This window comes from Tripterygium wilfordii, chromosome 5 (genome assembly GCF_013401445.1).
Source record: "Tripterygium wilfordii isolate XIE 37 chromosome 5, ASM1340144v1, whole genome shotgun sequence".
NCBI lineage: Eukaryota > Viridiplantae > Streptophyta > Magnoliopsida > Celastrales > Celastraceae > Tripterygium > Tripterygium wilfordii.
Genome location: NC_052236.1, coordinates 8,734,864 through 8,749,674, shown reverse-complemented (window position 1 = coordinate 8,749,674; position 14,811 = coordinate 8,734,864). Strand labels below are relative to the sequence as shown.

The following is a 14,811-nucleotide window of genomic DNA, read 5'->3' as shown; positions in this document are numbered from 1 at the left end:
GCTTTCATTTTATTTATTTATTACTGCATTGAGTTGTTAGTCCCCATGCTTCGATTTCTTACTCGATTAATGAATAAGTGAATAGACCTTATTGCTGCTGCAAGAATGATAGACAAAACTATCAGTTCTTCCCAAAGGATATTTGGGTTTCTTTCTTTTTCTTGAACTGTATTCCATTTCTTGTATTATTTGTTATCTGCATGGCTGACAAACATATTTGCTTTATCTTTGATTTTTTCGTTATCTGCCCTTAAAAATTTGTTGTTGTCGTTTGAGCTCACTTTCTTTACTCATTGATTTATTTTATGTTCATTAATTGAAGCTCAATTGCTTAGAACTCTGAGTCGTGGATTTAGGGGCAGGATTGGGAGAAGCCAACTCCATATCGTGTTTGGGCGTGTCGAATTAGAATTATGTTTCCTTGTCCTGGTTCCACAGAACTGTAAAGCTGCTTTGGCAATTATTATACTGTGGGTAAAAAATATTAATTTGTGTTCCATCTTATTGCTTCAAAATCATTATGAGGTTCATTTTTTATACTGCTTGACAGGCTCATCTCCCTTTGTTTTATCTCTGGCAACTCCTGTCCTCCTCTGCATGTGTTGGTTTTGTTTGTGTGTGTGTCTGGTGGATGGAGTTTTTTCCTTATAAAATAATTTTTAAGCAAGATAGGAAAATTTGGCATCAATGCGATGTGAGTTCTAATTGTAAGCAGTGTTATTATCTCTATGTGTGCCTAGAAATGAGTCCGTATCCAAATCCAACCTTGAACTTGTTATGTTTGTATTTTATAAAAATCAATTTTGTTTGACAACCCTAGTTCCTGTGTGGATATTATCAGTAGATATTGTCATCCTTTTTACCGATTCTTATTGTGTATTGTGTTATTTTATTGTATTTAGATGATCTTGTCAATTGAGTGCTGATTAAAAAATCTGGGTATAGTGATCCTTCCAACTTAATTTAATGGAAGTTGTTGATAGTTGCCAATTCCTTTTGTTTCATTTGATGTTGTCAGAATTTTTTCTTTGCAGGTTTCTAAATGGGGAAATTTATATGAGGCCACCATTCGAGTGGTTGAAGACATTCGGTTTGTTATGAGCCACTCTGTAGTGCCCAAATATGTAACTTATATGCAGCGAGACGTCTTGAGAACATGGATGAGCATTTTGGCCTTTGTGCAAAGCATGAACCCTTTAAAAAGAGAAACTGGCCTTCATATAGAAGAAGAAAGTGGCCATGCAAATTTGCCTTTTGGTTTAAGGCATTCTATTGGAAACATTCATTCTCTTTTGGTGGATGGAGCATTTTCTGACGTTATCAGTGAAGAGACGGATGATGTTTTATTTGGCACATGTGAACCAGATGTTGATGATGGAGATCGCCTGAGGCATGCAAAAGTAGGACGGCTGTCTCAGGAAAGTTCTGTATGCAGTGCAAGTGGGAGGATCAGTGCCTTCGCTTCTGGTTCAATGGTTACTGCATTTGAAGCTAATTCATTTTTTCATCGTCTAATTCCTTCGTCTGTAACTTGGTTGACCTTTGAGTGCTTGAGGGCCATTGAGAACTGGCTGGGAGTTGATAATACATTGGGTTCTCTATCCAATGTGTCATCTCCAAATTCTAGGAGCATCTCTGGTGGCAATTTTCTAGCATTGAAGAAAACATTATTTAATATAAGAAAGGGGAAATATATATTTGGTAGATTTACAAGTTTGGGTGATGGTAATAGTAGGCCATATTTTTCACCATGGCTTAGCAGTTTGCAGACACATGCGGAGACAGAAAATTTGAGAAGTATCGAGTGCGGTGAGAGTGATTCATATGTCCATGGTTCTGCAGTTTCTGATCACAATGCAATGGAAGTAGATTGTGAGAGAGAAGTAGATGCCTTACATTTTTTGAGTTTTTCTGAGTGGCCAAACATAATTTATGATGTTAGTTCACAAGATGTATCTATTAACATCCCATTACATCGATTTCTTTCCATGCTTTTACAAAGAGCGTTGAGAAGGTGTTATGGTGAGTCTACAATGCCAGATATAACTAGTGCTTGCTCTACAAATCAATCATCAGCAGTCTATAGTGACTTTTTTAAATATGTGCTTGGGGGTTGCCACCCATACGGATTATCTGCTTTTATTATGGAGCATCCGTTACGGAACCGGGTATTTTGTGCTCAATTTCATGCTGGAATGTGGAGGAAAAATGGGGCTGCTGCTGTTCTATCTTATGACTGGTACAGATCAGTGCGCTGGTAGGTTTTTGACTTGCTAAGTTTCATATCCTGCTCTCCTGGATTGTTGTTTTCCTTGGCTTTCAAAAAAAGAAAGTATTGTGCTCGTGGTTTCTGTAATGATTCTATTTTCTTTTTCATGATGTGGAGGCATGGAGCTCTCCAAGCCAGTGCTACCTCACTCAGGATAATTGTTCTATTGCAGGTCAGAACAGGGCTTAGAGCTTGATCTATTCCTTCTGCAGTGCTGTGCTGCATTGGCACCAATCGATCTTTTCGTCAGTAGAATTGTGGAACGATTTGGACTGTCAGATTATCTTTCTCTGAATGTGGAACGACCCAGCGAGTATGTACACTTCTCCTTTGTTTGCTATCATTTGAAAGCATGGTGGTTGTGCCAATTTTTATATACATGCTTTCCTTTTCAAACTTCCCATTTAAACCTTCCACTTTTCTAGAGGAAGTTAGGGCTAGGGGGAGATCGGAAATGACCTTTTCACCTCAATTGTGCTCTTTTTGGCCCTGCACGGTTTTTGTAGGTGGGTTGGGGGGTGGTTAAATGTGTTTGCTTATTTATCATGCTATAAATGTTTAGTCATACTGAAAGCTATGTTTTTCAGGTATGAACCAGTTTTAGTGCAGGAGATGCTGACTCTAATTATACAGATTGTTCAAGAACGGCGATTTTCTGGCCTAACAAAAGCTGAAAATGTGAAAAGAGAGTTGATTCTTAAATTAGCCATCGGAGATGCCACCCGCAGTCAACTGGTGAAATCCTTGCCTTGTGATTTATCCAAGTTTGAGAAGTTCCAGGAGATTTTGGATACTGTTGCAGCCTACTCTAATCCATCTGGCATTAATCAGGTTGCAATAGCCTTAATTGGTATGGTTCTTTGTTTGACAGACATTGTGGTAAGTGCCCTGATATATGTGTCTTTGTTTTTGTTAAGGGAATGTATTCATTGCGGTGGGTATACTGGAAAGAACTAGATCTGTACCATCCTCGTTGGAACTCAAGGGATCTGCAATTCGCAGAAGAAAGATATACACGCTTCTGTAGTGTATCTGCATTCACTACTCAGCTGCCAAGGTGGACAAAGATATTTCCTCCTCTCAATGGTGTAGCTAGAGTAGCAACTTGTAGAACAGTCTTCAAAATTGTTCATGCTGTGTTATTCTATGCTATTTTGAGTGATAAATTAAGTGAGAAGCGTGTTCCTGATAGTGTTCTTCTGACTGCATTGCACTTGCTCTCATTGGCTTTAGACATATGTATTCAGCAGAAGGAATCAATCGAGAAGCCGTCTTATATTCAGGATTCAGCTCCAATTCTTGCTTTAGCTTGTGAAGACACTTGTAACGGATTGAATTCTTGTAATGGGGACCAAAGTCTGTTGTCACTTCTTGTTTCATTAATGAGGATGCACAATAAAGAAAATGTGTCGAATCTTTTGGAAGCAGGAAATTGTAACCTTTCTGCTCTAGTTGAAAGTTTGTTGAAGAAGTTTGCGGAGATTGATACGGGATGCCTGACCAAACTGCAGCAACTTGCGCCTGAAATAGTGATTCATTTATCAAAAACTGTTTTGAGCGAGGAAAAAGCTATGTTGACATCAGCTTCTGATAGTGAGAAACGAAAGGCTAGAGCTCGAGAAAGGCAGGCTACAATATTGGTGAGATGTCATTCCTCATTCTTGTGTGTGGTCCTAAGATTTTTTCAAAACTCAAATTATTCACCCCCTCCCCCGGATCTGCTGTACAAATGAATAGGATAATACTATTTGTCATCATGTTGGTAGGACTGGTGATTGAATGAAAGTGCAGACAGTCGGATTAAACTGAAAATCAGAACAGCTGTGACAGGTCTTATTTATTTTCTTAGGATTTCATTGTTGGTTGTGCAGGAAAAAATGAGAGCTGAACAGTCCAAATTCTTGTCATGCATGAATTCCTCTGAAGATGATGGTTCTACTTCTGAAACAGAAGCAAGTAACTCTGATGTTGGACAAGATTTGGAAAAATCTGGGCAAGATGTATGTTCTCTTTGCCATAATACGAATTCCAGAAGTCCTTTATCTTTCCTGGTTCTTCTACAGGTAACCAACTTCTAATCTGTCTGCTGTCATTTGAGATATCAATAAGTTTTTTAATACTGACATACTCCTACATTATTGTTCTTCCATTACCTGCTATCAAAGTTTAAAAGCTGACACTTATTTGTTTTTTCTGGAACAAGAAATCTAGGCTTCTGAGCTTTGTTGACATAGGTCCCCCGTTGTGGGATCAAGTTTTTGGTTCAGACAAGGAGCATGTCGTTGTAACTACTAACAGAATGTCCGATCAAAAAACTATTAACAGGGTGATTGATAACTCTGGAATAAATTTTTTGTCAAGTGAGTTGGGAATGATTTCGTCTGCTCAGTTGGCACAGTTTGTAGAGTATTCCATCAATGAATTTTCCGCTTATGGTCATCCTGAGGAAGTAATTGCTATTCTTGAATATGTCAAGGCCGTGTTTCCTAATGTTGGAAACATTCAGGTGCCATGCTTGTCTAATGATGAAAGGGATAGAGGCATAGATACCCTTGACACACTGGAACAAAATACATATGTTTCCATCCGTAGAAATATGTGTGATAGCATGCTGAATGAGACACTTCCTGCGGCTGAGCATGGTGGTCTGGGAGTAAGCAAGAATGCTGATTCTGTTTTAGTTGGAAAATATATGGCTGCTCTTTCTGGAGAGATGACAGAATATCCTTCAGCTTCTGAAAATGCTCAAAATGATATGGTGCCAGTAGAATCTACCTTGGAGGTTCGAGCATATGATGGATTTGGTCCTGGAGATTGTGATGGGATTGTTATGTCGTCCTGTGGGCATGCTGTCCATCAAGGATGTCTTGATAGTTATTTGTCCTCGGTGAGGGAAAGGTATGTCGGGGAGAACTGAACTTACATAACTTTTTCTTGATTGCTTGTTATTCTCGTTTTGGGATCTTAGTTTAAAGTATTTTGATTTCTTGCATCTAATTGATTGAGGATTATTCTAATTTGGGTTCTTGCAGCCAATCTAAAATTGATTGGGATAACGGCTTTAATGATGATAACCAGTTTAGGTCTCTTGTGCAATACTTTTAATCAGGAAAAGGAAACATTTCATGCCAAAAGCCCTTTGTTCTGCTCCCTCCAAGTGAGGCAAAAGATAGGCTGGGGAATAGAGGCGCACGACAAGCGTCCTGTGATAAACCGTGTGATAGGGCTATTTGAGAGTCAATTTTCATATTGGTGATTGTTTTTGAGGGTTTGACTTGATGCAAACTTGAAATTCATCCATACATGAAAGGGTTAGATTAGAAATGCACTCAAGCTAGGTCAATAGTTAGGCTGTGCCCGCATACTGACACAAATGAGTGATGTAGAGTAATTAAGGTGTTTACGAACACTTTTAATCTAGATGTATGTATACACAATTTCAGTATGCGGTTATATGATTTGATATGATGCCTCCATCTATTGGAGTGTAATATGATGGATCTCATGTGAACATAATGCGATTATTGATGAATTGTGGTTATACATAGAAGAATAAATAAGGCGAATAATTTAAAATGTTTTAGTGTTAGAATTTTTCCTCTTAAACCATATATTCAATAAGATATAAAAAATGCGGGGATGAGTATTGAAAAGCTCCTATACTTTCCAAAAAGTTCACACAAGCCCCACTATAATTTTCTAGGATAAACAAGCCCCTCTACTTTGCCTTTCAAGTTCTGCAGATTTTCATTAAAATCTGCTTTCATGGTGAAAAATATATGACATGGCTTTTATTTTAAGAAAATAGAAATGAGGTGTAAAAGCCATGTCATATATGATAAATCACTAACATCAAAAGCCTAAACTCATTCGATTCTCTTCTCTACTCTTCTCCGCTTTTCTTCTCTTCTTCATTTGTGATTTTGAGGATGTGGTTGTGGAGACAATTAGGGCTTTCCTTGGTTATAACAATGGGAGACTTTGGTTTGTTTTTGGAGCCGAAGGTCGGCCTTTGGAGCGGCGAGAAGAGGGTGGATCAAAAGCTGATAGAGTCACACTAGAAATAGGAGATATATTGATAAGATTCCTGAGAATTACAGCCCTAGGAAGATGAAATAGCAAACAGTAGATAAACCCTAGCAATTCGAGGAGCTAGGAAACCTCCCAAAAGAAAACACTATAGTCCAAAAGGCTGAGGTCTCTCTCCTCAGACCCTCTTAAATAAAACAGAAAACCCAAGAGCAGCCAATCAGGATAAGACAAGTGCTCCCAATCCCACCAGGCCACGTGTCACCTCCTTTTATTCCTTCTTTTCTCATAGCGCTTGACCATGGGTCTAACAAAAGCTATAAGGGATACTTAAGAGGAGGAGACCAATGAGACTTTAGTCGATGTCCAGGTATGGTGGGAAGGACTGAGGGATCATCGGCTGGCCGAAACAAGCGGGGTATGACTAAGGGAGGTGGAATAAGATATAGAGAAGCAAGACCAACTTCCGGGTTTTTCTCAATGGATAATTGGTTTTATTGCCTGGTTCGGTTGTTTCTTGGTGGGGGTGTTTGGTGTGGTCTTCTGATTGGTCTTCTTGACCGTCTTGGTTTGGGGTTTGGCTGCAGTTAGGGCTGAAGTTGTTGTTGGTCTCAATGAAATCTTGTTCTATTATTGTTGTTGGTGGTCCAAGCCTGTTGAAGCTGTCGTTCTCATCTTATGGGTTTCTCAAGTGGAGTGAGGGAGTCATCGTTAATTTCTTTTGTTTTTTTTTTTCACTGTTTCAAATTAGGAGTTCATTTGACCTACTTTTTCAAAGTACAGGGGCTTATTTAACACTTGTATGAAGTATAAGGGATTTTTTGATCTTAAAAGTTAAAATGATAAGTTTAATAAAGTTAACGGTCACGTTAGTGCCATTATAACGGAATTCAGTACGAGGGGCTTGTTTAGCCCGAAATAAAAAGTTGAGGGCTTATTTAGTCCAAAAAATTGTACAGAGGCCTGTTTTATTTTTTTGAAAAGTACATGAACTTTTTCAATACTTATCCCAAACAATGTGATATGTCTGCTTATGACTGTGTTGGAGGGGAATGACAACTAGCAATTTTGAGTGCCATGTCTACTTGAATATAAAGATGATGATTATGAGTGAAGTCAGATGTGAAATAAATGGATTGTAGTGGCATGACAACTCCATTGGGTTAATATCATTAAAAAAATAATGATAACTGTAGAAGTAAAATATGTTTACTTTAAGTGTAAGCTCGGCATTTGAAGGGCTTTAACTCTTTGGGGTTGTCTTTTTTAAGGAGGCAAGAACTTTATATAGCCCAACAAAGTAATTGATAATTGAATTGTCTAATAGAGCTGAAAGTTGCCTCCCTAAATTTCTTAGTTGTCCGTGATTTTATCTTCAAGTGCCATTACGAGCATTGAAAGTGCCTCCAAATCCTATGAGATTTATTCAATCATCTGGATTTTCTGCTCAATGTGTGAAAGATCTTGATTATTTTATTGTATCCCTGAGGTTCCTATATTGTGCGCTTATTTGTGACAAGGCTTAACGATATGCTTTTAAATTGTTCAGATATGTCAGAAGAATTGTCTTTGAAGGAGGGCATATTGTGGATCCAGATCAGGTATGAATCTGCACCAGATTTCTGTTGATCTTTAATCTCTAGGAGGTGGACTACTTTCTCCTTTCAATGAACCATTGCACTTTTTTCCCTTCAGGGGGAGTTTCTCTGCCCTGTATGTCGTCGACTGGCAAATTCTGTTTTGCCTGCCTTTCCTGGGGATTTCCGCAAGGTCTTGAAGCAGCCTATGCTTTCAACTGTTGACTCATCCATTGTTCTAGGCTTGTCAGCTACATCAGTTGAGGAAAATGAAACCCTATTGCTTCGTCAAGCTTTGTCACTCTTACAATCTGCTGCCATAGTGGTTGACCAGGGTGAAATTTTGAAAGCTTTTCCACAGAAAAAAAGTGAAAAGATGGAGCCCAATATCGAACGTGTCTCTCGCCTCCTTGTCAAAATGTATTTTCAAAACAAATATGACAAATTTTCAGGTTCTTCAAGGGTAAGCCACTCAATGATTTTGTGGGACACATTGAAATACTCTCTTATTTGTTTGGAGATTGCTGCTCGTTGTGGAAAGACTAGTCTGAGTCCAGCCTATGGCATTGATTCCTTGTACAAGGAACTCAAATCTTCTAGCGGGTTTGTATTATCGCTGTTACTCAGAATTGTCCAAAGCCTTAGGAGTCAGAATTTTCTCCATGTGCTTCAAAGGTTTAGAGGAATTCAGCTGTTTGCAGACTCTATTTGCTCAGGCATTTTGCGGGATTATCCTGATCGGAAATTTGGGCGAGGAGGTGCACTTATTTGTTTTAAAAAATTTGTTTTTATATGTATACTTTTAAACCCTAGATGAGCTTCAAGTGTCTTATCTGAAAGAAATCACTCCTTGATTTAGATCAATACTTTTAGCTTGCTTTGTATCTTGTAGAGTTTGATTTGTATTATGCTGTCATCGAGTAATTGTGAGGTTTAATTTGTCGTCTGTGTCAAAAGACTCAAAGCATTAGTGTGGGTTAGTGGAAAACTCTGAGCCCTAGGTAAATCATGCCAGCCAGAATGTGTATGTCATTTTCACTATGAGAGATGTTGCAGCTCTTACAGAGTTGTTGAGAGAAGGCTCCAGATCAGTTGTTGTGAGGTTTAATTTGTCGTCTGTGTCAAAAGACTCAAAGCATTAGTGTGGGTTAGTGGAAAACTCTGAGCCCTAGGTAAATCATGCCAGCCAGAATGTGTATGTCATTTTCACTATGAGAGATGTTGCAGCTCTTACAGAGTTGTTGAGAGAAGGCTCCAGATCAGTTTAGCTGCTGCTAAATTGGGTCGATTATCTGTGTTTAGTTCTGTATCTTTTTTGTTTGTGCACGAGTTACTTGATGATTTTGCATAATCTGAAAGAAGCTATTTATTTAGTCATCCTCAGATATGCTCTTAATAGTCAGATATGAATTTAATAGGAGTGGATGAATGTATGATCCATGATAGAAATGAATGGCGAAAACAAATACATGTGGTGGATTTCCAATGATGTTCTCATAGACTCACGTAGCCGAGCCCAAACTTTTGGGATAAAGGCTCGGATGATGATGATGATGATGATGAGATTAATTCGGAATCTCTTTAAAATATAAGCATATTGCATATCATCTGCACTTGATCATCAATTTTTAGATGTTCCTAGATTTTCTTTAATCAACTTGTTAGTTACATGCTTTGCTTCGCAGGTTTAAGCAGTAGCATATTCATATGTTTTGTAACCAAGCTTGATTGACGGAATTAATATCCAATCTCTAAAAAGTATATTTGCTTTTATTATCAACTTACTAGTAGAATGCTCTGCTTCCCAGGTAGGATGTTATCTATCTTAAAGTATCCGGAGGATGTATTACTTCCTGATGTACAGTTCTGGGATTGTGCGTCAGAACCTATCCTTGCTCAAGATCCATTTTCGTCATTGATGTGGGTTATCTTTTGTCTTCCATGCCCTTTTATATCATGTGAGGACTCATTATTATCCCTTGTGCACATGTTTTATGCTGTCTCTGTAGCTCAGGTACGTTTCTTTCTCGCTCTCTCTATTTCCCTCAACATATGTGTGCTTAGGTTCCCCCTTCTTGCCACTGCGAAAAATGTGTAGTTTGGTGTTCAGTTTCTGAGTGATGATGCAGGCCATAATAACATATTGTGCAAGATATCCAGACAAGATTAGTGCAGAAGTTTTTCGTGATTGCCTGATTGCTGACATTTCCAAAGCTTTGGGAGAATCCAGATGGGTTCAGCAGTATTTTGTTTCAAATTATATTGATTCTGGTTACGATGTTGCCGACACTATTCGAAAATTGAGTTTCCCTTTCTTACGGAGGTGTGCGTTGCTGTGGAAATTACTGAAGTCTTCTGTCTCAGCACCATTCTGTGAGAGTGATTATGCTGCAGATGGATTTTGTCACGACATTATTGAGAAAACAGAGAGCACGGCTGGTGAGTTGGTGGATCTTAATAAGGTTAAGGAGCTGGAGAAGATGTTTAAGTTTCCCCCATTGAATGCTATTCTCAAGGATGAAATGCTACGGTCCTTGGTTAAAAATTGGTTAAATCATTTGCGCAGTGAGTGTGAGGATTATGGTTTTCAATTTGTTCTACATTGCACACCTGCAGTTCCATTCAAGTTAATGCGCCTTCCTCATCTTTACCAGGACCTATTGGAAAGGTTGTCTAAATATTCAGATACTTGTTTTTAAGTCCCCTTTTCTCCCGTAAGTTTCTGTTCATTCAGTGGACATTTATGATTTGTTTAGGTATGTAAAACAATGTTGCTCTGACTGCAAATCTGTTCTTGATGAGCCTGCATTATGCCTGTTCTGTGGTAGATTGTGCTCACGAAACTTGAAGCCCTGCTGCAGGTTTATGTTCCATCCATTTTCTCTATTATCAGTACATATTATGTGCATTAAATACCTGCACGTGCACACATGTTCTGGATTTTATATGCTGGTTGAGAAGAGAGGGGGGGGGGGGGGGGGGGGGGGTTGAAGATTTCACCCATATGTTTGGATATAAGAAGAATTTGCACACATTTTATGGCCTGTCTTTTATGTCATATATTGTTAGAATATAATATCATCGTGAAGTTCAATCAGCTAGGTCATTAATTTGGAAAGTTTATTTTCTGCTTCTTTAAAAGGAAAAGTGGATGCCAAACTCATGCAAAGTCTTGTGGTGCCGGAACTGGTGTGTTTCTTTTGATAAGGGTACGTTTATGAATACTCTCTGCTACCTTCTATACCGGGCTGTTTATTGCTTGATGCACGTATATTGGACTTATAGTGTTGTGTTTTTATTATCCGTTTCTGCTTGCCCTTTTCTGGAGGTGACTAAATAGTTTTCTTGACAGAGAACTACAATTCTTCTACTAAGGTCTGCCCGTCAGTCTCCTTGGCCGTCACCCTACTTAGATGCATTTGGTGAAGAGGTAAGTTTTCTACTCAGAATATTACATATTGGAAATACAAGGAAGAAATGTACCTTCGCTTCCCACGGTGAAACAAAAACATATGATCTCTGAGGGTTTGAGATAAATAACTGGGGACATGATTAGGAATTGCTTTGGGCTTTATAGCCAAAAATTTAATGTGGAATCATTGGTCATATGGATTTGCTAGGACCGCTCCCTGTCTTGATATCGGATATTAAGGTTTATTGGTAAGGTTTTACCATTGTTGGGAAGGAATCCTTTAAAGTTTATGTGGGTAAGGTCCTTTTCAGATTACATTTTCTTTGTTTAAGTTGTTCATGTTAATGTAAACTTGAGCTCTCTGTAGCTGCTTTGCCAATTTTTGGGCACTAATATAATGTGGAGAAGGTTAAACTTTCATTGAAATTTAATTTGATGCTGAGAGCCTTGGTTGAGGCTTTGAGATGTTCGGCTATAGCATGTTCTAATTGGTCTTCTCTCCTTCTACACGTCCTTTATACCTCTCTTTCTGCAGGACATCGAAATGCAGCGCGGAAAGCCACTTTACCTGAACGAAGAGCGTTATGCAGCTCTAACACATATGGTAACATGCTTTTCTTTCTATATCTTTTTATTCTTTGTTTGTGTCTGGATGGGAGGGGGTTTGTGTCTGTGTAATGTGTGATTGACAAAGTTGATAAATGATTGGAACCCATTGTAATATGCTGTAGGTTGTTTATGGACAGCTATTTCATGTTATTCACTGTGTTAACAATCTATATTTCATGTTGTAGGTTGCTTCTCATGGCCTTGACCAAAGCTCAAAGGTTCTTGGTCAAACAACCATTGGTACTTTCTTTCTGGATTAGCGTGGATAAGAAGCTCGTTGAAGGTTGTTTTTTTTCTATTTTTTATGTTTATACTCCCCCATATTTGATTGTTTGTTTGTAAAATGCTATTACTGATTGCTTTATTTCAAATTTACAGGTGGCAAAATTTTCCGAATCACATTCTTAAAGAGTAAACAATGATTCTCGGAGGCTCAGTTATCAAATTTTATGATTATGTCAGAGTAGCAAAGGTCCTCATGTATGGCTGGATAACTGGTGCATTCAGGTCTGGATTTATGCATCGGTGATGATAAATGTATAAAAGTCTATATATAAACAGTGTTATAGGTATATATATACATATATAAGTCTATATATATAGTTGTATATATATATGTGTGTGTGGTACGAAAGTCAGAGTAATAGTTATATATATAGATATATATATGTATGTGTGTATATATATATGCAAAAGTCCAACGTAATAGTTATATGTATAGATATATATGTATATGTATATAAGTGTGACATTAATAAATGATCTTTGTATTGATATTTCATGTATGCAGCCCAACTTTCCTCTAAAGTCTTCAAAATACGGCATTCGTGAAGCTTATCAGTAACTTTTCACTTCTATAAAAGGACCAGACACTGAGACAAAAAGATAAGAGTCTCTCTGGAGAAAGCAAAGAGCAAGAGAAGAAAAAAATATCAGAGAGTGAGCTAGAATCATGGAGAGAGTTCTGGAGTTTCATTTTCTCTTTTACAGCAATTCTATCACATATTCTTTCTAGAATTTTGTGAGATAAATTACTGGTTGTGTAACCTAGTATGAGGAACTAATCCTCTTACTAGGGTGATGATGGATCACTCTATTATGTTTAAATAAATTTGGTTTGATTAATTGTTAGTTTATTCATGCTTTGTCAAGTGTTAATTAACTATTCTTTATTGATAATTAAATCCTGATGCTTAGCTATCATCTAGGGTTGATTACCATGATGCAACTTGAGATATATGCTCATGTCCAATTTGAGACCAGCTTCTTGTAGTTGACACCGGAGTTATTTAGACATAAATGCCTTATGCTAGGATCTCTGTGATCGCTACATAAGTTACCATAGGTCTTAATGCATTTTTTATTGTCCTAGCCAATCCATATGCTCATGGATAGTTGCAGTTGAGAATAGACGTGGTAAGTCAGATGCCCATGACTATTACATAAATTAGGGGACTTGATCTTTGACATGCATGAATGAAATGAGAATTATTGGCTAAACAATTTAAATACAATAGAGTTGGTGAAATTGGATCCCTAGTGTTTGTCTAGTTGTGTTAATCTAGTTGTGTTAATCTTTATTCATTTTGTTTCTACTGATAATTACGAAGAGTTGGAATTGCATATATTTAATATTCAGTCCTTGTGGGTACGACACTCGTATTTACCATTTCTATACTACAATTGATTCGTGCACTTGCGAGTATAATTTGGGTTTGAAATCGCTATATTTTTAGTAGGTCTTAAATTTCATATCAAGTTTTTGACGCCGTTGCCGGGGACTGATTTAATATATTGTTATCTAACTTTTATGTATATATATATATTAATATTAGTATCCTACACCTCCTTAATGGAAGGTTTTTCAGTTTTTTTTTGTGAATGGCTTAACCGCCCCATCTAACTATATATTATTGGCTGGTTCTACTGCTACCGCCTATATCTGTTAATAATAACTGTCACTAACACTTACTAACATTTAAATTTCTGCCACTAACAATAATATTTATTTATTTATTTCTTTTACAGTTTTATTTATATTTGTGGTTGGCTTTACACTGCCCCACCTTTATATATATATATATGCTTATGTGGCCGGCTGAGCCGCCTAATATAACTTTTTATTTATGTTAATACTTATGGTTGGCCTTTATGTCCCGTTTTATTGTTTTTTATATTAATTTCTTATTTTGTCTATATTCACTCTTTTAATTTTGTTAAAAAAAAAAGGGATTATTATTGCTTATATTTTCTTTTATGCAAGGACGTCGATCTCAAAGTTCAAATCTTCTTAAATACAATCCAGAGATTGAACAAACTCTTGCACAACTGAGAAGAGAAGTAAGAGGAAAAATGGTAGAAGAGAATCCTGAGAATGCTCTTGCTGGAATTGCAAATCCACCAATCAATGAACCTGCTCGGAGACCAATGAAGAATTCATTTGTACCTCAGAATATGGAGCAACCATCCAGCATAGCATTTCAACCCAATGTTCAAGGCAATGTCACGTTCTCTCCAGTTCTACTCAATGCAGTCCCACAATTTCGAGGCACAACATTTGATGACCCTTACCTACACATCAGAGAATTCTTTGAACTCTGTAAGACACAATCTGTTCAAGGTTTGACGTCGGAAGAAGTACAACTCATATTGTTTCCATTTTCTCTCAAAGACAATGCAAAACTGTGGTTCAATTCTTTGACCCTAGGATCGATCACTACATGGGAGGAAATGACAACAAAATTTTTGAAGAAGTTTTTCCCAGCCCAGAAGACGAAGCAATTAAGAAGGGAAATTCAAACATGGCAGCAAAAAGATGGGGACTTATTTTATGAAGCTTGGGATAACTTTAAACAGCTACTACTCAAGTGTCCACACCACAACTTGTCACAAGATGATCAAGTTCAAGCTTTTTA

The 14,811-nt window shown here is 37.5% G+C and overlaps 1 protein-coding gene across 6 annotated transcripts in view; it reads left to right on the top strand.

The window, feature by feature from the left end:
- Positions 1-14,811, top strand: part of LOC119998658 (E3 ubiquitin-protein ligase PRT6-like) — a 36,000-nt gene that overhangs the window by 2,060 nt on the left and 19,129 nt on the right. For 3 of the 6 annotated variants that reach the window (XM_038845998.1, XM_038845994.1, XM_038845997.1), the window contains exons 3-18: positions 1,035-2,257; positions 2,442-2,582; positions 2,857-3,100; positions 3,187-3,909; positions 4,141-4,332; positions 4,473-5,167; positions 7,848-7,899; positions 7,994-8,633; positions 9,684-9,889; positions 10,005-10,543; positions 10,632-10,736; positions 11,018-11,084; positions 11,228-11,305; positions 11,823-11,891; positions 12,082-12,179; positions 12,275-12,403. In XM_038845998.1, the coding sequence (XP_038701926.1) occupies positions 1,035-2,257; positions 2,442-2,582; positions 2,857-3,100; positions 3,187-3,909; positions 4,141-4,332; positions 4,473-5,167; positions 7,848-7,899; positions 7,994-8,633; positions 9,684-9,889; positions 10,005-10,543; positions 10,632-10,736; positions 11,018-11,084; positions 11,228-11,305; positions 11,823-11,891; positions 12,082-12,156 (5,049 nt within the window). In that variant the 3' untranslated portion in view covers positions 12,157-12,179; positions 12,275-12,403. Of the gene's footprint in view, positions 1-19; positions 471-1,034; positions 2,258-2,441; positions 2,583-2,856; positions 3,101-3,186; positions 3,910-4,140; positions 4,333-4,472; positions 5,168-7,847; positions 7,900-7,993; positions 8,634-9,683; positions 9,890-10,004; positions 10,544-10,631; positions 10,737-11,017; positions 11,085-11,227; positions 11,306-11,822; positions 11,892-12,081; positions 12,180-12,274; positions 12,422-12,686; positions 12,911-14,811 lie in introns of those variants that run through there. The other 3 variants (XM_038845996.1, XM_038846000.1, XM_038845999.1) reach the window with 3 other exon arrangements.